The sequence below is a fragment of the Leiobunum rupestre genome, chromosome 3, assembly GCF_980474605.1.
Source record: "Leiobunum rupestre chromosome 3, qqLeiRupe1.1.hap1, whole genome shotgun sequence".
NCBI lineage: Eukaryota > Metazoa > Arthropoda > Arachnida > Opiliones > Sclerosomatidae > Leiobunum > Leiobunum rupestre.
In genome coordinates, this window is record NC_143386.1 from 17,822,097 (window position 1) to 17,846,493 (window position 24,397).

At 36.8% G+C, this 24,397-nt stretch overlaps 5 protein-coding genes across 5 annotated transcripts; 2 read left to right on the top strand and 3 right to left on the bottom strand.

Annotated features, from left to right (window-relative positions):
• Positions 1 to 7,642: 7,642 nt before the first annotated feature.
• LOC149949724 (uncharacterized) lies at positions 7,643 to 8,470 on the bottom strand. Its single transcript, XM_090169466.1, has one exon. It carries the CDS (start codon positions 8,468 to 8,470, stop codon positions 7,643 to 7,645), a length of 828 nt encoding a protein of 275 aa, XP_090025592.1.
• Positions 8,471 to 8,982: 512 nt separating this feature from the next.
• Positions 8,983 to 10,920, bottom strand: LOC149949725 (uncharacterized). The gene is made up of 2 exons (XM_090169467.1): positions 9,750 to 10,920; positions 8,983 to 9,698 (listed from the first exon to the last, which is right to left on the bottom strand). Exons 1-2 carry the CDS (start codon positions 10,918 to 10,920, stop codon positions 8,983 to 8,985), a joined length of 1,887 nt encoding a protein of 628 aa, XP_090025593.1.
• Positions 10,921 to 11,359: 439 nt separating this feature from the next.
• Positions 11,360 to 12,013, bottom strand: LOC149949726 (uncharacterized). The gene has a single exon (XM_090169468.1). The coding sequence runs from the start codon at positions 12,011 to 12,013 to the stop codon at positions 11,360 to 11,362; it is 654 nt and encodes a 217-aa protein (XP_090025594.1).
• A 1,123-nt stretch (positions 12,014 to 13,136) lies between these two features.
• On the top strand, positions 13,137 to 14,453 carry LOC149949727 (uncharacterized). Its single transcript, XM_090169469.1, has 2 exons — positions 13,137 to 13,309; positions 13,412 to 14,453. The coding sequence occupies exons 1-2, from the start codon at positions 13,137 to 13,139 to the stop codon at positions 14,451 to 14,453; spliced, it is 1,215 nt and encodes a 404-aa protein (XP_090025595.1).
• A 9-nt stretch (positions 14,454 to 14,462) lies between these two features.
• LOC149949728 (uncharacterized) lies at positions 14,463 to 15,937 on the top strand. The gene is made up of 2 exons (XM_090169470.1): positions 14,463 to 14,863; positions 14,932 to 15,937. Exons 1-2 carry the CDS (start codon positions 14,463 to 14,465, stop codon positions 15,935 to 15,937), a joined length of 1,407 nt encoding a protein of 468 aa, XP_090025596.1.
• The last annotated feature ends 8,460 nt before the right edge of the window (positions 15,938 to 24,397 follow it).

Genomic DNA, 24,397 nt, shown 5'->3' on the forward strand with positions numbered 1-24,397 from the left:
TTTTGATGAAATACCATTTTATCGGAACTTTAAAATTACATATTTGAATTTGAATAAATTTCACTTTTACTGAAATAAAAATTTTATTAGAAATATATCACTTACGAAAATGGTTGATCAAATTTCGATCAAAAGAAGTATTATATGAATTATAATTTAACCAAATAATTTTTATCAAACTTGGATCCTAATTTGATCAAATCTTTGCAGTTCAGATTTGATTAAATTAAAAAACAGGTTCAATTGTTTTTATAAAATCATTTGATAAAAATATTTGCAATTATTTTCGTAAGGGAAAGCCCATAGGGAATCAGTTGACGGTTTTCGTAAGACAAAAATAAGTAGGAGACTCGCTTCCGTTAATGTAAATTTGGGAAAAAAAATTATTACCTCATGGTGGCCATTGGATAAATAAAACCCGGAACCTTTGCGTTATAGGCACGATTCATGTATGTTTTAAGACTATGTCTTACCCACGATAAAAAGGTTTGTTACAAGGCTAAAAATTATTATAAAAAATTATCCTTGAGTGTCTACAATTCTACACTTTCCAGCTTTGACTCTTCCGATCGTTTAATTGTAAAAATGCACTTTATTTAATTTATTACCTTGAAGTTAACAACAGTTTTGCAAAAGCGATTAATAGTGTCCGAAAGTGCCCCGAAAATTTAAGGAGATAGCTTTAAAAGTTAGAATTAATGGCTGAATTATAGTAATGTTACCATATATTGCCTGAACACGCTTTGGCATTATCGAATATGGAGTGAATGTCACCAAAAAAAATAAAGGTTGAGTGAAAATTACATACATTTTCTCTTATCTTATTGTAAATATTGATTGTTGGCATACCACGCGACATCTGAGGGCGATTTCTAAATTTATTTAAAAAGTTCTTATAGTTTAAAAGAAAACGTTGTCAATATCAGCATCAGCTATACCGTATTTAAAATTAAAACTTACAAACTCTTAATTAGAATTGAATGTTAACACATAAAACTTGTTCTTTATCAATAATTTTACCATGCGTAGGAAGTGATTTAACAACAAAACGTGTTTTCAAATTCAAATTCAAAATATTTTTATTTACGTATAATATATAATTATTGGGGTACAAGGGCCAAGTCTTCTTGCGACTTATAGCCCTGTTTTGTTTGTTTATCAAGTTTCAAACGTTAAGAAAAATACATAAAAATAGATAAGAACTAAACAAGCCATTATAACAAAATTAGATTAAGTTAATAAAAAAAAGAAACAAATCAATAAAATATAAAACCCTATTTTACAACACCTTATACCAGACACCAATATGCAACGTTAGACTACTTCCCAGCTTAACACAAAAAATTTTAAGATTCTTTTAACCCTGGTATATGAGGAGATATTTTCAATCTGCTTATAGACCTCATTGAATAACTTTGTTCCTACGTAGAAAACCGAGCTTAGTTTTTTAGAGGTGGCACAGAATGGTAAGCTCTTGGAAAATTTCAAAAACAATTGCGACGAATTGCAAAGCCAATCCATAAAACCAAACATTAAAAATAGGCATTAGGAAATGAATATTTATCGGCGTAAGAGGGATATAATTGTTTCTTCTTTCCGTTTTAAACTCGACAAATGTTTCAAATGGTCTCCCTTGATTCGTCTCCACGTAGCGAGACACTCTGAAATATTTCATAAAAGTACTGTTAATATACAAATCAATACATCGGGGATAGTTTATCAAATTTGTACCGGTGTTGCAACTAATTTTGTAGACGCTATTATTATAAAATTATTTAAATAGGTGTTTCATTTTATGATCATCCAGCTGATTTTGGATTTCGTAGTAATTTAAATTCCAAATATTAAAAATAAAATTACGATAGAAATGAACAATTTAAGAATTAAAACAGACCAACCAAAAGTGGTGGAAACTTAACTTGGAACAAGTAAACCATAAAAAACAGTTTAAATATACTTCAACTAAAAAGGAATTGCCCTGCATTTTTTAAAAGAAAAATATTTTTCTATTTATAATGCACCTTTTATGTAGGTTGTTGGCATATTTAGGTTTTACTTTTACAACAAATAAAAACTACCTAACAAATAATCCCCATTGTTGCGGATCGAAGAGGAAACGTTTCTTGCGAAAAAAAGCTGGGCAGATTTAGATAAGTACCCTTGACTTCCTTCATAAATATTAACACAACTGTATTTCAACTGTCTGGTTTTGTTGCGAAATTTACCCTGGTAGAAGAGAAAACTGGCGCGAGTCATGAGCAATGCTCCAGTGGCCGCTATTTTATCCAACGGAAAATAACCAGAGGTTCTTTTCATTTTATTGAAATATTCCTTATGCACCGGGTCAGTTGACTTCTAAAAGTTTAAATTATTTGAATAAGTATTAAGGTTGAACAGACTTTAGACCATTTTCTTTGGTAGATAACAAAATCGCACGCACGTGATGTTTTCCCTTATTCTTTTTGGAACTATATGTTTAATTACTTAATTCTTCATATGTTTCTTTATATTATACTTTGTTTAACAAGTACTTCAAAAAGGACGTACTTTTGAAGTTAACGTTAAAAATCACAGTGTTAATTTCAAATGAAAAATGTATACGCTTTTGGTACATTATATACTAGTTACTGTTTTACGAAGTAGTATAGATTGACATTTTTGTTTTTCAGCTGCAACAACTTTTGAAATTCAACCGAAATTTAATTTTTTTCTCATAAGCTTATATGAAAAAGAGAACAACAGTGATATTGGTCGTAAACTATAAATGGTGACATATGCAAACGGAAAAAAGCCTTCCTCAAATGAAGATTTTCCTTTGGTTATTTTATAATAGGGGCAGAGGTTTTTCAGTTATTGGTGGGATTTGAGCCACATGACAGACATGTTTATGGGAAGTTTATATATTGAGTGGTTTACGCTGAGAGGGATTTCAGGTTAATTTTCATAGGGACTAGATTGGGCTGTACTAAAGTGCGCTACCTTACAGCAAGATTCAAGCAAGTCTAAAAACCCCTATTTGAGAAAAACCAGTCTTAAGTTCGAAATTTAGCATAATATTAATGATAATCTAATAATGAAAATTGATAAAAAATGGAGTGAAAATATATATTGAAAATTTTGTACTGAGTTACCTTAATTTAAAAACACCCAAGAATTCTTATTTTGAATTTCTTTCAATAGTAACGTATCTCGACTTACTTGACTTTTGCTCTCAGGTGTAAACCCATCGACAAATTACTCGCTACATAGCAAGTGAGGTGGTTAGCGCTTTCGCCTCGCAGCAAGAGGAGCCGGATTCGATCCCAACTTGTGGCACTGGGTGAAAACTCGGAACCGCTACTTCCGCGTTGAGTTTGCAAGTTATCTCCCCACTGGTTAAAGGGGTTTTCCCCTAAGTTCTTCGGTTTCCCCTTCCCATTAAAACTTGTCGAGGTTAACGGTAATATAGTTATTTTAGGGAGCTGTTGGCTCGCGTGGCATGAAGGGCTCGCCACCACCCTCCTACGCGTTGTAACCCGGCCACCTGTTTAAAGGCATTATAAGTCGCTAGATTCCTTGCACCCAAGGTTCGTAAAAGAAAAAGGCACTATAAGGTTGGCTCTTGCAAAAGTGGCGGGAAGGGAGATATTTGCAGCTGTGCGGAAAGGGGAAAGATAGTCCTGTATTCCCCTTTTAACTGGAGGGAAAATCTAAACAAGACGCCGCGTGAAATTATAGCAACTATAGCAACTGCGCAGGCGTAAAGGTATATAAAGAAATTCCTTTTGCTGAGCTTCCAGATTATAGTTATATCAGCACAAGTTGGCTATATTCTAGTAAAACAGTGAATTTTAATTAACATACATTGTGTTTTATATTAATGTCGCTAATATAAGAATTAATTTTATGGTATTAAGATTTTATTAAACATGCTAATCTTGAAAAGTGATATTAAAATATAATGAAATAATGAAACTACAATTTTTATTTACTTTATTGGGCGGTATTTATTAGTAATGCGGGGCGATTGAGGCCTATAAATTAGTTTTCTTTATGATATGTTACTAACCACATGGCCGAGCCGACAATGATTTATATTTAATATAATATTAATATTATAATATCTAGTGGAATGGGTAGCTAAAAAATTCCACGAAAAATACCCCGATTTACATTTGAAATCAAATCGCAACGACCATGATTATATTGTACCTACATTTGTTGAACACCTCAGTTATCATGGTATAATAGTTCCTTCCGAGGCATTTTTAAAGGATACGAAATTTATAGAATTAGTTTTCAAAATACCATAAAGGAAACACTTTTAAATTACCCGTGAGACATAACATATACTTACGTCAAAATGAGAACTATTATAAGAATGAATTATTTAAATTCCAAATTTAATACCGACGCTCAAAACAGAAGGCAAGCAAATAACAAAATACATCCAAAACAAAAATCAAAAAGTTCCTCAAATTTAATATTTTACAATATATACTAAATTTTTTTAAAACTTTGCTTTAGCTTTTGTTTTTTGTTTAAATCTGACATTGAAATCGAAAGTTTTGCCTCATTTTGGTATTTGTTTTCTATTTAAATATTTAAAAATAGAAATAAAATTTCTTAATTCACAATCGCATTTATGGAAATAAAAATACTTTATAAATAATAAAGTTATGTTATTTTATTATTAATACAGTTTTATACTATTATTATTAAACCTATCTTGATGAGAACGGCAAAAATAATTGTGTCATTGCCATTTAGTGCTTTTCCTATAAGAACCTCGGACAGGGCTAAGATTAGTATAAAATCAAAAAACCGCTTATATTGAAGGACAGACTCTAATAAGAACAGACGTAGCCATCCCGAAAATAGCTCTTTTGAAAATCTGACCAGTGAAGTCACTGGTCAGAGAGAAATATACCTCTCTCTATTCGTTTCGACTCTCTCTCAAAAAACGAGTTCCAGAGATGCGCCCCCGTTGCCTTGCACCTAAGGTGGTGCCTTGGGTATTAGCCTAGCTGATTATTATATTATATTATATTATTATATCACTTTTTATATTAAGTTTCTTGTGACCACCTTGGTGTAATAGTTTGTGAACTAAAATTTAATTTATCTATTATTTAATCTAATAAACGCAGATAATTCCGTAAAACGTATTTCAATTTTAAAAGGTGTGAAACTTCTCCTACCAAGAATTTAGTCAGTTTAAGACCCAATATTTAAGTCAAGGTTTTCACAATGATCGTAGGTGGTTCCGTAAACGTTAATTTTAAGAGTTGCTGAAAATTTATAATCTTGGTTTACTAATAATCAAATCAATGTATCTTCCAAGAATCAACAGGCGAATAGAATGATGTCCGCTTATTTCGGACCTTTATACATTTTCCTTTCTACTTGCAACTTAACTTTCTAGACTAAAGGCTTGGAATGTTAATGCTGATCGAAACGGATTTCATAAATAAAATATTATTGGGTACTTAATTTTAAATATTTTAGTAAAAATAATTTTTTTAATTATTTATTTAACGACCGGTTTTTCAAGTTACACGAATGTCTACCAAACCCCCGCGTTTGAACAAAATCGGTGTGTTACACCTCGGATCGTCTCTTTATGATAAAGTGAGGTTCTGCAAAAGTCAATTATGGAGTTAAATATCAACCTGAATAACGTTTAAATTACTTCTACCCAAAATTCCAAAATTTCATAAAAATTAAATACTTTCTTGACTCACTTGAGGATATTGTAAAAAAATGGATATATATGCAAGTAAGGCGTTATGTCGGGTCTCTGGAACAGATCTTCCATGCTATTAACCAGATCCATCTTCTGCATTGCCAACTCGCCCTTTATATTGGCCTGATAGGCCTTCACTAGAATCATTCCGCCTAGAATCCATCCCGAAAATAGAATTCTGGCTTTTGAATTCCGATTCTTTTCAGTTCCAACTACAGGAGCCAGAATAAAAAAATATTTTAGCTGTTTGACTCAAAGCATTCAGAGCCTCTGTCATGGTTAAATATGTGGCCACCTCTTGTTCATTATGAGCATTGAGCTGATATCTTCACACGACTGATGCAAAATTGCAATGTATTTCTTGTTCAAGTGTATTTCCAATTAGAAATATTAACTTTAATGTCAAAGAATTAAAGTTGTTATAACAGTTTTGCACTTCACTGTGTGAAGAAGGTGAACCAAATGGTATGCAAATTTATCACAATGAGGCAGCATAGAATTTTTGTCCAATTTTGCCTAATTTCTACCATGGGCTAGAATTGAACTTAATTTAAATGTTCTATAGTTTGAACATTTTACCATCCAACTTGCAACATAAAACTGATTAACTTGAAAATTAAATTTCAAAATTAAACTGGGTAATTTAAGGTATGTAACTAGCAAACTTAGAACAGAATGCATCCTTAGATTAAGAAAAAAATAACTAAGTATCAATTTCAATACAAAACTGAGCAATATAAAAGATAATATTATACAGGGTGTCTTAATTTGATCGGTCCAGGCGTTTTTCTTAAAAACTATAGTTGCTAGAAATGTGAAATTATCATTTTAAATAATTTTTTAGAGAAAATACAATTTACATAGTAGAATTCCAGAATCTACGTGTTTTATTTGGGGCAAGAATGTTGCAAGAAGTCCACGAAACCGCCTAATTTATGCCAACTTAATTTCCCACGCTTTTTTTATTTTGCACTACTCTGTCGCTTAAAGTGTGGCTCCATTTTAGTATTTAAAGAGACACAGCTTCGTTTTAAAATAATTCTCTGAACGTACTCCAGTAAAATGAAAAGATGCCTCGTTAAGCTTGGTTTCCACCAACGCGCGTAAGAGCGCGTAAGAACATTTGCACGTTTCAAAGCTGAGTGTCGCTTTTTGACGCGCGCTGGTGGAAACCAAGCTTAATACCTATGAACAGCGGTCCGGGATGGTCGAACTATACTACGGAGATGGTCAACGAAATGCACGTGAAGTGGGTCGATTATTTCAAATGTTGTATCCTGACAGTCATCCAAATCACCACACTGTTCTCCGTGCTGACCGTGACTTTGAAAATGAAGGCAACGTGAATCATAGATTCCGCGGACCTGGCCATGACAACATCAACATGGAAGACACAGTCATCGCCTACTTCGTCACCTACCCTCGATCAAGCATAAGAATGGCCTGGTCTGTTTGGACTTGTCAAAGTACTACGTTTGGAGTGTCCTTGACCGTCATAACTATCACCCATTTCGTGCCACGCTCCACCAAGCACTTTACGATGGTGATCAGCGACTTCGGCTGGATTTCTGTAACTGGTTTTGTACTATGGCCGACGGAAACGAAGATTTCCTCATTTGATTTATGTGTCCGACAAGTACTCCTTTGGGAGAGACGGCCCGTTTAACAGCCAAAATAACCACATGTGGAGTGATGAAAATCCGCACTGGGTGTTTCCTCACCACAATCAGGTACAATTCCGTTTAAACGTCTGAGCTGGTCTACTGGGAGATGGCGTTATTGGGCCATTTTTTCTACCGCGTTGACTCAATGGGCAGAAATACCTGGTCTTTCTACAAAATGAAGTCGCAAACGAGTTGGAAGATGTTGTTTATCTATGTACAAGTTTATTTTCCATTTTTTAGGAGATAAGGTTTTTTAGTTTGCAACATCTTCCGGCCCGATGGCACCATCATCTTTGGATAACTCAAGGTTGTAGAGCATCGGGATCGCCCGTTTGAGAATCAAGCCGCATGGAAGACGAACGGTGTAGGATCTTATCTTGCCATCACAACCACGATACGTCTCGATGATGCGCCCCATTTTCCATATGTGACGTGGTAGATACTGATCTTCTATAAGGACGATGTCGTCGACCCTGAATTCAGTTTGACTTTGGACGGTGACATTTGAATGCGCTGAACGAAGCTCCATCAAATAGTTTTGTCTCCATCGCTTCCAGAACTGGTTGAGCAACGTATGGCGGTATTTGGACCTCTTCAGTAATTGTTCTTGTGTGACAGAAACTGGATTCCGGATTTTGAAGTTTTGATCAGGTAGTGACGTCAGGCGTTGACCGACAAGGAAATGAGCTGGAGTTAAGGGTAGCGGTTCTCCGGTATCAGTGTACGTGTGAGTCAGCGGGCTAGAATTTAGTACGGCTTCGATTTCCGTCACTGTTGTCGTCAATTCTTCGTGAGTGAGAGATGTCCGTCCGATAGATATCTTGAGACAGCTTTTTACTGAACGTACGAGGCGCTCCCACAAGCCTCCCCACCAGGCGGCACGTGAAACTATGTACTTCCACTGAACTCCCTTGTGACTTAAATACTCTTGGACTTCACTGGATTTTATTGTCTGGAATATGTTGGCCAAATCTTTCTCGGTGCGTTTGAATGCTTTCGCATTATCGGAATACAGGGTTTGACATATCCCTCTTCTAGCCAGAAATCGCCGAAAAGACAAAAGAAATTTCTCAGCGCTCATGTCGGTGACTATCTCTAAATGCAATGCTCGGGTAACGGCGCAAGTATAGAGTGCTATGTAGATCTTTGATTAGGAATTCGATACTTCATCGTGAACGTAGAGGGGTCCTGCAAAGTCCACTCCCGTGATTGTAAAAGGTGGCGACTCCGTTACTCGGTCTCGTGGTAGGGGAGCGAAGATTTGACTTCCGGCTTTAAATGCGTACCTTCTACAGATGTAGCATTTTTTTACAACCTCCTTTACAAGTTGTCGACTTTGAAAGACCCAATAGGTTTCACGTAGTTGGGTCATCGTGCTGTTGAATCCGCCGTGCATTACTTTCTCGTGACTGTCTCTGGTTAGTAGCAAGGCTAGACGATGTTTCGATGGCAGAATTAACGGGTGTTTTTCCGCTAAATCCAGATTTGCTTGCTGGAGACGTCCGCCTACTCGTAAAAGGCCGTTGTCTAAAAACGGCGTAAATTGGGCAATTCCTGAAGACCTCGAAATAGGTTTGGAATTCGTTAGACATGCTATCTCGGCAGTGAATGTTTCTTTTTAATATGCTTCAGCACGATCTCTTCAGCTTGCAGCGCTGCTTTATTTCTTTGTTCGATTGGCAGTCTGCAATTCGTGACAAATCGAATGACAAAGGCTGTGGTACGGAAGACCAGGCTCGCTGAATGAAACTTCTCTAAATCGAACAGCTCTTCTCTCGGCACGACGACACAACTTAGAACAGCAACGGGTTTTTTCATTTCATCGACTGTTTCGAGCTTGGAAATTGTCGTAGGAAATTTGGTCTTGGGCCAACTTTCTTCTGTCTCGAACAACCAGGAAGGTCCATTCCACCATTTGCGATTAAGAACCAATTCGTTTACGGTACATCCTCTTGAGGGGAGGTCGGCTGGATTATCTTGGCTGCTACAGTGAGACCAATGACTCGGATCCGTTAAGGATTGAATCTCGTTCACAAGATTGGCGATGAACGGTTTCCAATTGTTAGTTTGACCTCGAAACCAGTGTAGAACGATCTCGGAATCAGTCCAACAGTAATATCTGGTAATCTGGCCTTTGAATACGCCAAGAGCGTGTTTCAACAGTCGACCGGCAATTAGAGTGGCCATCAATTCAAGTCTTGGTAGACTCAGCTTCTTTAGTGGTGAAACTCTGGTTTTTGATGAGATTATGGATACTCCGAAGCCTCCAGATTCAGTGAAGTAGCGTATGTACGTAACAGCAGCGTACGCTTTTTCGTTGGCATCACAGAATAGATGTACTTCAGTCCCATTAACTTAACTTCCAGAGTATGCGAAATACCACCTCGGTATTGATATTTTTCTGAGGTTGGGTAGGTCGAAACACCCTTGCTCCCATTCCGATTGAATCTCCGGTGGTAATTTGTCATCGGCCTCCACCCCTTCTCTCCAGAGCCTTTGAAAGAGACACTTTACTACGATGACAAATGGTGCTAGCAGGCCAATTGGATCAAAAATTCTTGCTACGGCTTGTAGCAGGCCTCTTTTCGTGTCCTTCTTCTTTGTTAGAAATTCTAGGGACGACGATATATCGAAGGAAAACGTGTCGGATTCTGGGTGCCAAGTGATTCCAAGAACTTTGATTGGCGAGCTTAGTTGCTTAGAAACAATCTGGTCTTGCCCATCTTCTTTGCTCCAAATGGCCCTGACTTCTCGGGAACTGGAGACCCATTTTCGTAAGTTCATCCCAGCTTTACTCATGACCTCGCAGGACTGTTTACGTATGTCTAGTGCTTCGGAAACTGAATCAACTCCACCAACGTGGTCATCCACGTAGAGCGTGTTTCGAAGGATCTCGCATATCTCTGGATACTTTTCATGTAGTTGGTCGAAGTGGTATTGTAAAGTTGCTGTCAGCAGGAACGGACTTGAGGTGACTCCGAAGAGTACTCTATTCATGCGTAAGTGAATGAATTTCGGTTTCTCTTGCCCAGGTAACTTCGATATCCATAGGAAACGGACATAGTCTCGATCTTTGGGGACCAGAGAAATCTGTAAAAATGCTTTCTCCACGTCCGCCATGATACCAATTCGATGTCTCCTAAAACGCAAAAGCATATCCAAGAGATCAGGATTCAAGTTCGGTCCGGATAGTAGACAGTCGTTTAGCGACACTTCTCCTTTTGCTCTCGAAGAGGCGTCGAAGACTATTCGTGTCTTCGTGGTAACTTTGTCTTCTCTTTCAATCGCGAAGTGCGGAATGTAGTAGGATTGGCTTGGATACGTAGAAACTTGATAGGCTGGAACTTCTTCGACGATCCCGTTTCTCAAGTACTCGTCGATGACTTCTTGATACCGGAAGAAAAGCAACGGGTTCTGCTGAAACCTTTGGATTAGGCTGTTCATTCTTCTGGCTGCTACTGACATGTTGTTCTTGATCTTGGTATGCTCTGGTTTCCAGGGTAGTTGAACTTGGTATCTCCCTTCGATCATCTTGATAGTGGATCTATGACTGGTAATTATATTTTGATCTGAACTTTCGATTGCTTGATTCTCATGGATCCCCAGCAACTCCACCTCCCAAAAACGTCTTAGGTACTTAGAAAACCAAATTTTCTTCTACTATGGTCGTCATAACTACTGAGGACTGGACGTTGAGATTAGCTGATACTGGTGTCGGACCTTGAATAGACCATCGAATATCGTCTCAATAGCTATTAGATCACCCTCTAATTTCTCGAATTTCATTTTTGATAGCTTCCAGTAATAATCAGCTCCGATCAGGATTACTAGCTCAGATGAGACATTAGATCCGGTTAATTCCGTTTGCTCAGCCAACTCTAGTCCTTTATTCTTCATCTGTTTTCTTATGTCCGCTCCAGGAATTCCAACGATAGCTCCACAAATTATCGGTGCTTCTATAAGTGTAAGCTCAACTGCTTCCTATTGGATCTATTACGCTTCTCAGCTTGACCTTGACTCGTCTTTGGATTTTTATGGTTTCTTTTGCTTCTCCAAAAGGAATGACTCTGACTAATTCTTCGGATAGGACTGGTAGTGACAATGCTCGTGATACATCTTCTCGAATGAATGAACGTTGACTTCCGTTGTCGAAGATACATCTTGCTAACGCTTTGTTGTTTTCACCTTCAACGTTGACTAGTAGTGTTTGAAGGTAGACTTGCGAATCTCTTAGTCCAAAGTCTTTCAACGAAATTAGTCCTACTGAAACTTCCATGGGGTATTTCTCTGGCTCCTTGGTTTTGTCTCTGCAGATGGACGTGTGGTGTTTTCTCTGACATATGGTACATTTTCCTTTAGACTTGCATCGCCTTGCTGAGTGATCCTGCCCAAGGCAATTGAAACATCGATTTTTGGCTTTGATGACGTTGATCCTTTTTTCGTAGGTCGTATCGCATTCCTCTGGTTTATGGCCGGTTTTCTCACAGAATAGGCAGATACTGGCGACTGCTGAATTGAGTGCTATGTTCGTTGGTACTCTGACTCTTACTGAACTATTGACTGACCTGGACGAACCTTCATCGTTTTGTTGTCTTTGATAAGAGTATTCGACTGGCTTGTTCATAAAGATTGATCGTTCTCGGCTCTCCACTTCTCGTCGGATGTACTCAAGGAGGTCATCTAGGTCCCACTCGTCCTCGTCTACAAGTTTCTTGCTATACTCGAGGTTCAAATCAGAAGGTAAACAATAATTGTGTACAACATACTACAGTATGACTGTTGCTGGATTCCTAGGGTGTCGAGGCTCTTCAGCAGGTATCGTATATCTGGCGTAAGGTTTTGACGTCACTCGAATTCTTCACTGGGACGAGATTAATCAACTGGTTCATATGAGACTGCATGGCGATATTCTTTCTCCCGAAACGATTTTTAAACGTCTGGACTGCTTTCTCGTAATTCTCGTCTGATAAGGAATACGCTTCGACGGCTCTCAACGCAGGTCCCTCCAAATATGACCGCAGGTAGTTAAACTTGTCTGTCTGGGCTAATGATGTCTTCTCGTGGATGAACGTACAAAACGATCCCCAAAACGTTTGCCATTGAGTAACTTCACCATTGAATCATGGATGGTAAGACGAGGAAGCTTGACTGTAACTCTAGACTCGGCTATTGTCCCAGGAGTGGCCTTTATTACTGCTATGGTACCTCCTCCAAGTCCCAGACGATTCAAGATTTCTCTTCTCGTTTAATGTATAATCTCGTCAACTGCCTCGGAACTATTAATTTCCAAAATAATATCTTCGTCGTTGTCAATTGGTATTAATTCTAATATCTTCTCGTTGGCTTCTATTATTTTCTTATTCTTATCTTCAAATTGATTAAACAGTTTTTCAATTTTTTTACTGTTGATCCCTTCCATGTTGAGTTCCTCGTCAATCTTTACAATGAGGGCTTCAGTCCGTACTTTGAGGGCTGTCCTTCACTTCAGTAGCTTGTCCATAACTCTTCTTAGTTCAATTGTCTCTCAGGATAAGTTGTGCGACGATATTTCTACTCGATTCAGCTACTCCCGGGTTTCGGCACAAAGAAATGTCGCGACTACTTATTAAGAAATACCAAGAAATACTTTAAAATTTGAAATGATTTTATTAATATACATTTGTCGTTATTTACAATTAAAAGAATGAAGGTTAACTGAAGCTTGAATAGTTCAGTAAGAGTCAGAGTACCAACGAACATAGCACTCAATGCAGCAGTCGCCAATATCTGCCTATTCTGTGAGAAAACCGGCCATAAACCAGAGGAATGCGATACGACCTACGAAAAAAGGATCAACGTCATCAAAGCCAAAAATCGATGTTTCAATTGCCTTGGGCAGGATCACCCAGCAAGGCGATGCAAGACTAAAGGAAAATGTACCGTATGTCAGAGAAAACACCACACGTCCATCTGCAGAGACAAAACCAAGGAGCCAGAGAAATACCCCATGGAAGTTTCAGTAGGACTAATTTCGTTGACTTAGAGATTCGCAAGTCTACCTTCAAACACTACTAGTCAACGTTGAAGGTGAAAACAGCAAAGCGTTAGCAAGATGTATCTTCGACAACGGAAGTCAACGTTCATTCATTCGAGAAGATGTATCACGAGCATTGTCGCTACCAGTCCTATCCGAAGAATTAGTCAGAGTCAATCCTTTTGGAGAAGCAAAAGAAACCATAAAAATTCAAAGACGACTCAAGGTCAAGCTGAGAAGCGTAATAGATCCAGAGGAAGCAGTTGAGCTTTCACTCATAGAAGCACCGATAATTTGTGGATCTATCGTTGGAATTCCTGAGCAAACGGAATTAACCGGATCTAATGTCTCATCGGAGCTAGTAATCCTGATCGGAGCTGATTATTACTGGAAGCTATCAAAAATGAAATTCGAGCGTGATCTAATAGCTATTGAGACGATATTCGGATGGTCTATTCAAGGTCCGACACCAGTATCAGCTAATCTCAACGTCCAGTCCTCAGTAGTTATGACGACCGTAGTAGAAGAAAATTTGGTTTCAAAGTACCTAAGACGTTTTAGGGAGGTGGAGTCCCTCGGGATCCATGAGAATCAAGCAATCGAAAGTTTAGATCAAAATATAATTACCAGTCATAGATCCACTATCAAGATGATCGAAGGGAGATACCAAGTTCAACTACCCTGGAAACCAGAGCATCCCAAGATCAAGAACAACATGTCAGTAGCAGCCAGAAGAATGAACAGCCTGATCCAAAGGTTTCAGCAGAACCCGTCACTTTTCTTCCGGTATCAAGAAGTCATCGACGAGTACTTGAGAAACGGGATCGTCGAAGAAGTTCCATCCGATCAAGTTTCTACGTATCCAAGCCAATCCTACTACATTCCGCACTTCGAGTTTGAAAGAGAAGACAAAGTTACCACGAAGACACGAATAGTCTTCGATGCCTCTTCGAAAGCAAAAGGAGAAGTGTCGCTAAACGACTGTCTACTATCCGGACCGAACTTGAATCCTGATCTCTTGGATATGCTTTTGCGTTTTAGGAGACATTGAATTGGAATCATGGCGGACGTGGAGAAAGCAATTTTACAGATTTCTCTGGACCCCAAAGATCGAGACTATGTCCGTTTCCTATGGATATCGAAGTTACCTGAGCAAGAGAAACCGAAATTCATTCACTTACGCATGAAAAGAGTACTCTTCGGAGTCACCTCAAGTCCGTTCCTGCTGACAGCAACTTTACAATACCACTTCGACGAACTACAAAAAAAGTATCCAGAGATATGCGAGATCCGTCGAAACACACTCTACGTGGATGACCACGTTTGTGGAGTTGATTCAGTTTCCGAAGCACTAGACATACGTAAACAGTCTTGCGAGGTCATGAGTAAAGCTGGGATGAGCTTACGAAAATGGGTCTCCAGTTCCCGAGAAGTCAGGGCCATTTGGAGCAAAGAAGATGGGCAAGACCAAATTGTTTCTACGCAACTAAGCTCGCCACTCAAAGTTCTTGGAATCACTTGGCACGCAGAATCCGACATGTTTTCCTTCGATATATCGTCGTCCCTAGAATTTCTAACAAAGAAGAAGGACACGAAAAGAGGCCTGCTACAACCGCAGCAAGAATTTTTTATCCCATTGGCCTGTTATCACCATTTGTCATCGTAGTAAAGTGTCTCTTTCAAAGGCTCTGGAGAGAAGGGGTGGAGTGGGATGACAAATTACCACCGGAGATTCAATCGGAATGGGAGCAATGGTGTTTCAACCTACCCAACCTCAGAAAAATATCAATACCGAGGTGGTATTTCGCATACTCTGGAAGTCAAGTTAATGGGACTGAAGTACATCTATTCTGTGATGCCAACGAAAAAGCGTACGCTGCTGTTACGTACATACGCTACTTCACTGAATCTGGAGGCTTCGGAGTATCCATAATCTCATCAAAAACCAGAGTTTCACCACTAAAGAAGTTGAGTCTACCAAGACTTGAACTGATGGCCACTCTCATTGGCGGTCGACTATTGAAACACACTCTTGGCGTATTCAAAGGCCAGATTACCAGATATTACTGTTGGACTGATTCCGAGATCGTTCTACACTGGATTCGAGGTCAAACTAACAAATGGAAACCGTTCATCGCCAATCGTGTGAACGAGATTCAATCCTTAACGGATCCGAGTCATTGGTCTCACTGTAGCAGCCAAGATAATCTAGCCGACCTCCCCTCAAGAGGATGTACCGTAAACGAATTGGTTCTCAATCGCAAATGGTGGAATGGACCTTCCTGGTTGTTCGAGACAGAAGAAAGTTGGCCCAAGACCAAATTTCCTACCACAATTTCCAAGCTCGAAACAGTCGATGAAGAGAAAAAACCAGTTGCTGTTCCAAGTTGTGTCGTCGTGCCGAGAGAAGGGCTGTTCGATTTAGAGAAGTTTCATTCAGCGAGCCTGGTGTTCCGTACCACAGCCTTTGTCATTCGATTTGCCACGAATTGCAGACTGCCAATCGAACACAGAAATAAAGCAGCCTGTCACTAACGAAGAAGATCTACGGCAGATAATCATCGCAGCGTGCCAACTCGTAACTCCCGTGATGGTCCGTGCTTCGTTTCAAAATATGCTTCATCGCGCACGGATTTGTATTGCAGCGGACGGTGGAATTATTGAACGTCATTTAAAATAAGACGCGTGAATTCTAGAATTCTACTATGTAAATTGTATTTTCTCAAAAAAATTATTGAAAATGATTTGGCTTAACAGTCTTTTTTTTATCTTTACAAACATACTATCATTTCACATTAGATAGGTTTCTCTTTCTTTTTCATGAGACTTATTGTCCGTTTTTGACCAAACCAATTTCATTAGAGGTTTTCGAGTACGCTCTACAACTTGTTGGTTGAAGAGTTTCGTCTACCACCTATCGTTCAAAACGTTGAAATATTTCACGATTTTTCTGAAAATTCCAAAGGAAAAGGGTCCTCGCCGAGAGATTATATTCTGATAATTGCACATTTCTAGCAACTATAGTTTTTGAGAAAAACGCCTGGGTCGATCAAATTAAGACACCCTGTATAACTTAAGCATAAAATTTGCCACTTTTAATAAAAAAATACACCATCTATAATAACCGCATAAATTAAGGCCAATCAAATAATCAACCAAGTTTGCACTAAAAAATATTTAATTAAGACCACGAAGCCACAGTAGGGTTATATGCGGTCCGAAATATAATTTTACAATTTTATAAAAGATAGATAAAAGTGAATATACACTGAAAAATTGAGCTGAATAAAAATTGAACATGAATAAGTGAGTATATAAAGATTGAGAAGAAAAACGGGTATTTTAATTAGAAACCATAGCAAATTTAAAGGAAGTAACTTAAATATATAACAGTCTTTAAAAATTGAGCTCTCCAAAACCTTTCAATAATTGAGTTTCATACGATAAATGTAAAGAAAATTTTAAAACTGAAAACTATATGTGAGCACGAACGCGGTTTTCGGAAGTTTTGGTATTTATTACTTTAATGCAGTTTGATATTTTCTATAGTCTCTCTTCCGTCAAAAGACTGATTAAAAATATCAAACTGAGTTGCAGTAAATGTAGGCATAGGTTTCATTAACAGCGTATATATTTGGCAGGCTAACTTATATAAGGTTCGACAGAACAGATAAATTAATCGGCAAAATTTCGATTATTCATAAATATTTCGGTTAACTGTTTATTTGTGGATATAATTCGCGGTTAAAAGAAGTTTTTATTCAGATAATTTTCGTTTATGGATAGAAACATATAAAACGAATATTTTGTATCTAAACGTCGAGCTCTAGTCTGACAAAACTAGATATGATTTTTATCATTCGTGCTGTCTTTGTCAGTGGCGTGCAACCGTGGTATGTCATTTTATAATCTCGTAGGCGGACTGTGGGCGTCTCTGCGACAATGATCTTTTTTTTTTAAACTCTGCAAATTTTTGTTACCACCGACACAAATAGTGTAAAATATGAAAAATAAATAATGGTTTCTAATGAGGTTTTTCTAATGGTAAGTGTTACTTTAAAGGAGAATGAGTGGGTGATATATTTTGTTTCACTTATCATAATTTTCGAAAGGTCAAACGGAGTTCGAAATACTGTACCATTCTGTAGCAGATAGGACGTATAATAGAAGAATATTTTTGCAAATTGTTTTACAAGATTAAGTCGTGTAATGGAGTATCTTTTCCAAATGACGAGCGACATGAACGTAACAATTAAAAGGCCAATCATCGTCAAGTTCCAAATAACATGGCCCAGTGAGATAATGGGCAACAGAACCTTATCTTTAGGTGCTTCGTCTATGCAAGTGTATATGTGATAAGGATGATAGTCATAAGGCGCCGTCATATGCGCCTCGATCGTCCCGTTACCTTTGAGGAATTCTTCCAGACCGTACGCAACCCCGACGTCAATTGTCTGCAAAACAATTCAGAATACACAAATTTAAATCCTCTGTACTTCCGCAAAGCCTATCCACTTATTGATTCTTTGTTCGGTCTTTTGAATTACTTGACAGGCCTAACACATATTACACCAATCGCACCCTCTCATTGCAACAAGCACAAAGCAGCCGCCACATGGCAACAACTTTAACTAGAATGATAATGCTTGTTTATTAGAACGGCCCCAAGGAAATTTAGACTACGTCGTCGGTTAAGTAATAGTCTAGACAAAAGCGTTAGCTAAAATTAAGGTATATGAGCCATTTTCTTTATCATCCGGCCCCTAACCTTAAGTCTGGTCGGCTTCATCAACGACTTTTAATATTCCCAGTGTATTTTTGGAAATATCAAGTTTTTCATTATTTAAATCTCATCATGTTTTATTATATCTCTTCGTGAATTGGCAGATGGGTTTTTCTAAAGTTAAAAACATTTTATTATTTAATTACAATTAATTAATATATCATACTTATTTATTAATGCATTTTCATATTGTTGGTTTTGGTTTGACGTGTACAATTTAATACAATATTTAGATTATCTTTCAAAATTCTTATTATTATTATAATATTTAGTAATTTACACTAGAACCGAAACGAAATCGCTAAAATCCTGAGTTGCCCGGATCTTGGCTAACACAAAAGTACATTTCTGCTGATAAATTAAGCAATCAAACATTAGTAAAGAAAACTCACTCCGTTTTGAAAATAAGGCACTACATCAACTTTCCAGTTCTTAGCCATATATTTTCCTTTAACAACTTTCAAACTATAATAAAAAAAACTTTTGAATTTTATTTCTCTCAATACAAAGAATGTACTCCATTAGAAGCTCCCAGAAAGAAAGTAAGTTAAGGACCCCATAAGACCTCAATTGAGAAAAGACCGTGCTTTGACGTTTTTTTGGAAGACCACTTTAATGGTGGTCCAGGCGAACAAGAGCTCAATGTATTCCACGACCATTCTACTTTGTGGGGCAAACAGGAAAATACAATTAAAATGTTCATCCCGCTTTGGGCTTCAATGAACCAACGTGCCCCTCCTTCGGAAGAAGTTTACCAAGTATTCCAATAAGGAAACGTCAAGGCAAAAATGATATTTAAAGGATATTAAATCTAGAAATGGGCCGTCGGGACGGGACACTACCCAGATAGCAAAATGAAGTTTGTAAAATGGTCAATATTTCGTTTTAGGTCAAAATAACGTTTCATGGTTATTTTCCCACCAATTATAAATGTTTATATTTAGTTAAATATTAACCACTTCTAAAACTTATGTTTTAATAAGAATAGTTAGGTTGAAATAACCGCGTTGTTTATATTTTATTCACCACTTTCAAAAACGTATGTTTGAATAAGAATATTCAGGTTAAAATAACGCTTTATGTACCTTTTCAAAGGTAAATGGTTTGGCAAACAAATGTCGTTTTTATGTTTGTTAGCTATCAACTAATTTATTTTCTTTTAAATAAAGTTTTAATAATATTAAATTGAAATATTTAATGTATCATCTAAATTAAGTATGACCGGAAATTTTTTGACTTATTTTGAACCCTATATAATAGTATTGAGATAACAATTCGTTCACCAAAATATGTCTATTTAAAAAAATTATCTCCTGCCTCACGTCAGTCACGTGTTCATAATGAGTTGGCCTGTCAGTTGGCGGGTTACGATAGCGGTTTCATTGTGTTAGCACAGAGCGAGTACTCGAAGAGTCGAATCATTCGAATGCCTTGGAATCTTTGAAAAGTTCAATGTTAAACTAAATGTATTTTTTAATATTTACACTAGTAATGAACTTACTATTAAAGTAAATAAATTTATTGTTTTGGTATAAACAGTTAGGGGTGAATGATTAGTTAATGCTTTACCGTTCTAAGCCTTGGCCAGTAGAGCAACACTTTAAGCCACGCTTTTATTTTCAAATATATCTGCTACAATTTTTTTTATTTCTTTTATCGTAACTTGTTGTCTGCAGCTGGTAACATATCTGAGGATTGACTTTTTTCTCTTGCAACCTTTAAACCTTAGTCACTTCTTACTCTAGTTACTTCAAGGAAGTTGATTCTAATTGGTTATGCAGTTTGGTTTAAATGTTGTGGTTACCTAAAGTTACTATTAGTGACAAACCATAAACAAGAATTGATCTATTTATATATAGAGATAATGTTTATATTTCGTCAATTTTTACCTGGCAGCTCTAGGATCCGAGCCTGGCCCCTCCCCTTCAAATTCAATCAATTCCAGTCGGCGCATAATTATTGGCTCCCGAAATATTACGTCCTCTTGACGCGATTGACATTCGCATGAGAAACGCGTTAAATAAGAACGCCTCCTTTTCCATTTCCTCCCCCCTTTAGTTGATTCCCCTGGTTCATGATGGGTCGCGACTGATGGATTATAAACATTATCTATATATATATAATTAGATCAATTCTTGCCATAAAGCTGTATTACAACTAAATTTACGTTAATATTATAAGATAAAATTCAGTCATTGATGTTAAGTTAGAATTATAGAAAATTTTGATAAATTGATGGTGGCCATTCATAAATTCCAAACGAGCTAACAGGCAGCTTCCTCTGTTTTCTATTATTTTCAGATATATGACAAATCATTGATAATGAAGAAGCGATAAATATTTTGCAAAATATGATGTAAAATGACGCCATTTCTCTTAAGACTATTTTCCAAATGAAAAAATAGAAAATTTTGCTTAAAAATTTAATGCAAAATAAATTCAACAAGTTGGCAAGCCAAAATATACCTCTCCTCGGAAGAATTGTCCCTAGTGGTATTAATTTATCGAGATGACCCTTAAAGATATATCTCCGCAGACCCGGGTTCGATTCCCGGCCGGCGCGAATAGATCGCAAATTGATACTAAGACAAATATCGTGTACAATTGGTGGAAACCCTACCATTGGACGTTGAGAGGTTGGATAACACTCAGCACTCGGTCCGTCGCAAAGTCATTAAGAAGAAGTTGAAGAGACTCAACACCCACAACCGTCATAACATAAACAGAACAAACTCAACACCCACAACCGTCATAACATTCACACCCTACACATAAACATTACAATAACGAAATATCCAATCAAACTGAGTTAAAGTCGTCACGACGGTGAGCGTTAACGAAAAAACACCATCCAAACCAAACACAACCGCAAATTTAACCGTTAACGCTCACCGTCGCACGGTAGTTTTGGCAGCCCTTCGACAGTCCTAGCAACTGCGAACGCAGAAATTTCGAGAAACTGCGTACGCGATGATTAACCTTTGCACGGAAAATGCGCAGTACAGACAGACAGACAGACAGACAGACAGACAGACACGGTCCCCTCGGAGAGGTAAAAATTGCAATGTAAAATGTTTCAAAAAATTTCATTTTCCGAGATTTTATTTTAAGAAAGCAAGGCAATACACTTTTTTTTTATGAAAGTATTACATATTATAAAGTCATGGAAATGTTTAATTCAACATTACTACAAAAGCTTTTTAGAAAACAATTATTCCAGGTAGGCTCACCTAGACATGCTACCAAAGATCAGCAGATCATAAAGAAATTTAGCACACTTTTTCCTATAGATTAAAATATAATTGTTAAGAGTGAAATATTAAGAATATTTTTCAAATAACATCTTAGTGAAAATTCTTGTTAATAAATGTACTTCTTTATGTATTTAAGATAGTGTACTGAATTTCATTCGAATCAAGGTGCCATGCCTAGTTGACTACATATGGAGCCCTACAAACTTAATTTTAATTTTTCCTTGACTGGTTAAACACATTTTTGTGTTATGAGATGCTGCAATTAATATAGTATCGGTGTGGTATTTTGGGTGAACTTTCACATCTCTATAGCCACTTATTTTTATGTTTGAAGTTGAGTGTTTGTATAACCACAATATTTACCTTAATAGATTTTAGGCCAAATTACTATCATCTCATTGTAACTGCTCATTTAGTGATTCATGTATTCACTTGGCAGTACCCGATTTTTTATTGTTAAAGAAAGATGTTGCAGTTCCAATAAAAAGTTTTGAAAGTTTTATGGTATTTTATTTGATAAATACCTATTCATTTTGCTTTTCGCCCTCATTTGGAAATGTATTTTGGGTAGAGTATTGAGGGTAATTTAGTCTCGGGCTAGCTAGGCAACATAATTGTATTTCTTACTTTAATAACTGAGTAACATTGAATGAGCGTGTAATGTTTATATCGATCAAGTTGTACCGTAGCAATAGTGGTGTGCAATGGTAAGCTTGACCAGGGTGCTAGAATCCATGAGTGCCCGTGCTCGAATCAATTCAAAATGTGTATTTTTAAAATTGAGTAGTATTATTTTACTTTTCAAATGCTAAGGGGCCTGTGCTGTACACTTATACAAGAGCCCAAAATTTTACGCTACGGCCCTGGCCGCCCTGCGTATAACTAAGAAGTAAGTTAATAAAACATTCTTTGACATTTTTTAATAATTTAATAAATGTTTAATATCGACGTTCAATAGACGTTTATCCTATAACGTTTATACTTGATTCATTTGGATCTTCTAATAGTTTGATAATCGTTTCATATTGACGTTAAATGAACGTTAATCATATAACGTTTATACTTCGGTTTCTGTTAATATGAAAATACTTTATATCAACCGTCTATTTTGGTGACATCGTAAACCACATCATAAAGTTTATCTATCAACAAAGTTTCAGCGATTCGCAAACGGTTGGTTAACGAGATTTTGCTACCTGGGTAGAAAACAAAACGTTTTTCTTTAATTACGCTCAAAATAGATTACTGTATTTGCAATGATTTCTTAAATATTAGCCCTTTCTTCCATATCAGGGTCCAACAACATGACTCTGATTTACTGCAGAGTGGTCAATTTATATTCTGGACGATACTTGCGGTGAAAGCTGAAAATACCTTTCTTTGGCATAGAAATTGTATCGCGCTTTCGGGATAAATAAATTTTTGAAGCATTTCACCTGAGCTGCCTCTAGCTTCAGAAATAATTTTTAAGTGTAAATATAACTCACATGACATTTGGAATATTTCTGAGAACGAATTGGGCTAGTCTACTGTTTGGCGCCATGTCAAATGTGAAGTCATTTAAGGTTACGCTAGCCACAATCCCTGTCTACAAACATAAAAATATAAAGATTAGTTGATTTATTACGTGTATCACAATATTAATATATATAACATATCCTTCTCATTTTATCCGAAATTATTTTTTTATTAATTTCTTACAATTTTTTTGATATCTTCTTTTAATACACTTAGTGCTGGCCAGAGATTTAAGTTAAGGGTAACTAGGTTTTATTAATTTAGTGTCAAGCTTAGACACAAAAAAGGATAGAAGAGATAACATAAATATATTGTGAAGCATTTCTGGAAAATTACCGGTTTGTACAAAGCTTGCTATAGAACCAAGTTCAAAGAAACCACCTCCGGACTGCATTGCAAAAGATGATAAAATTAGCGAAGAAGTAGATTAGTCCATTATTAATTTCTTAAAATTTGATAAGGGTTTAGCATTGTATCCCTTTTCATAAGGGACTAAACTACTTATTCACTAAATTTATCATAATTTGCTATAAAACTACCGAATTGAATTGAACTGCGAAATATATTAAATTGAAAGCCTAATGAAAGATGAGATACAAAATTTCGGGATTTAGCGCCATGATATTAGGAACCAATTGACATAGGCGATAGATACTGGTAACAAGCGATTTATTTCAAAAACTATTATAACTAGAAATTTAAATTTTTTATGGTGAAGTATTCTTAAGAATACCAGGGGATATACTTTTCAGTGAAATTTCGCTGAATTCTTTAAATCTTTTTCACAATTTTTCACCATTATAGGTGCTAGATCAAAACTGCCAATTGGCAGAGCGGCATCGAAAAAGTAAGAAAATCGTTGACCCAGGTTTCGCGAAAAAACATAACTTGAAAATCTGACAAGTTGCCAATCTAAAATAAACTTTTGGTACTTATCCTAGGAACGACCTAATCATTTAATTAATACTACTTTTAGGTAGAGAATAAACTTTTATTTTAGGTTAGCGTAAGCTTGACCTGCGCTTGTTAATTTTGATGCATACACTCGTAGTGACTGTGCCGCAGCAAATGCTACCAACAATAAGTAACTGATTGAAGTTCCATAAAAACCTATGTAGATAATTATGTATGATGTTAATCAGAAAACCGATTTTCTTCTATCAAAGTGCTTTCGAAATCAACTTCACGCTCACCTAATCCACGAAACCTAGGTTATATATTTCCATAATGCTCAAAGTCACTGACCGCACGTGTTTGAAAAATCTCACTAACTCGCCTAGGACTACGGCGTGCTACTCCAAAGAACAAGGTAACCATCTCCTAACGTTCTATTCCTAAACAGCTAACCAAATTTGCGAAAGTAACCGACCGCAATAGTAGTAAACGTCAATTTAATTTCATTTAAATACATAAAAATGCACGTGTATTACGTAATGACCT

What these genes read in the sequence shown, in the direction of transcription:
- LOC149949724 (XM_090169466.1), bottom strand. Translation starts at nt 8,470, where the DNA reads ATGAGCGCTGAGAAATTTCTTTTGTCTTTTCGGCGATTTCTGGCTAGA.
- LOC149949725 (XM_090169467.1), bottom strand. Translation starts at nt 10,920, where the DNA reads ATGATCGAAGGGAGATACCAAGTTCAACTACCCTGGAAACCAGAGCAT. An exon ending in GTATTTCGCATACTCTGGAA is followed by an intron (nt 9,699 to 9,749) that starts GTTAAGTTAATG and finishes CCAACGAAAAAG; the next exon opens with CGTACGCTGCTGTTACGTAC.
- LOC149949727 (XM_090169469.1), top strand. Translation starts at nt 13,137, where the DNA reads ATGCAGCAGTCGCCAATATCTGCCTATTCTGTGAGAAAACCGGCCATA. An exon ending in AGACTAAAGGAAAATGTACC is followed by an intron (nt 13,310 to 13,411) that starts GTATGTCAGAGA and finishes TCGTTGACTTAG; the next exon opens with AGATTCGCAAGTCTACCTTC.
- LOC149949728 (XM_090169470.1), top strand. Translation starts at nt 14,463, where the DNA reads ATGGCGGACGTGGAGAAAGCAATTTTACAGATTTCTCTGGACCCCAAA. An exon ending in ATTTGGAGCAAAGAAGATGG is followed by an intron (nt 14,864 to 14,931) that starts GCAAGACCAAAT and finishes CTTGGCACGCAG; the next exon opens with AATCCGACATGTTTTCCTTC.
- LOC149949726 (XM_090169468.1), bottom strand. Translation starts at nt 12,013, where the DNA reads ATGAACAAGCCAGTCGAATACTCTTATCAAAGACAACAAAACGATGAA.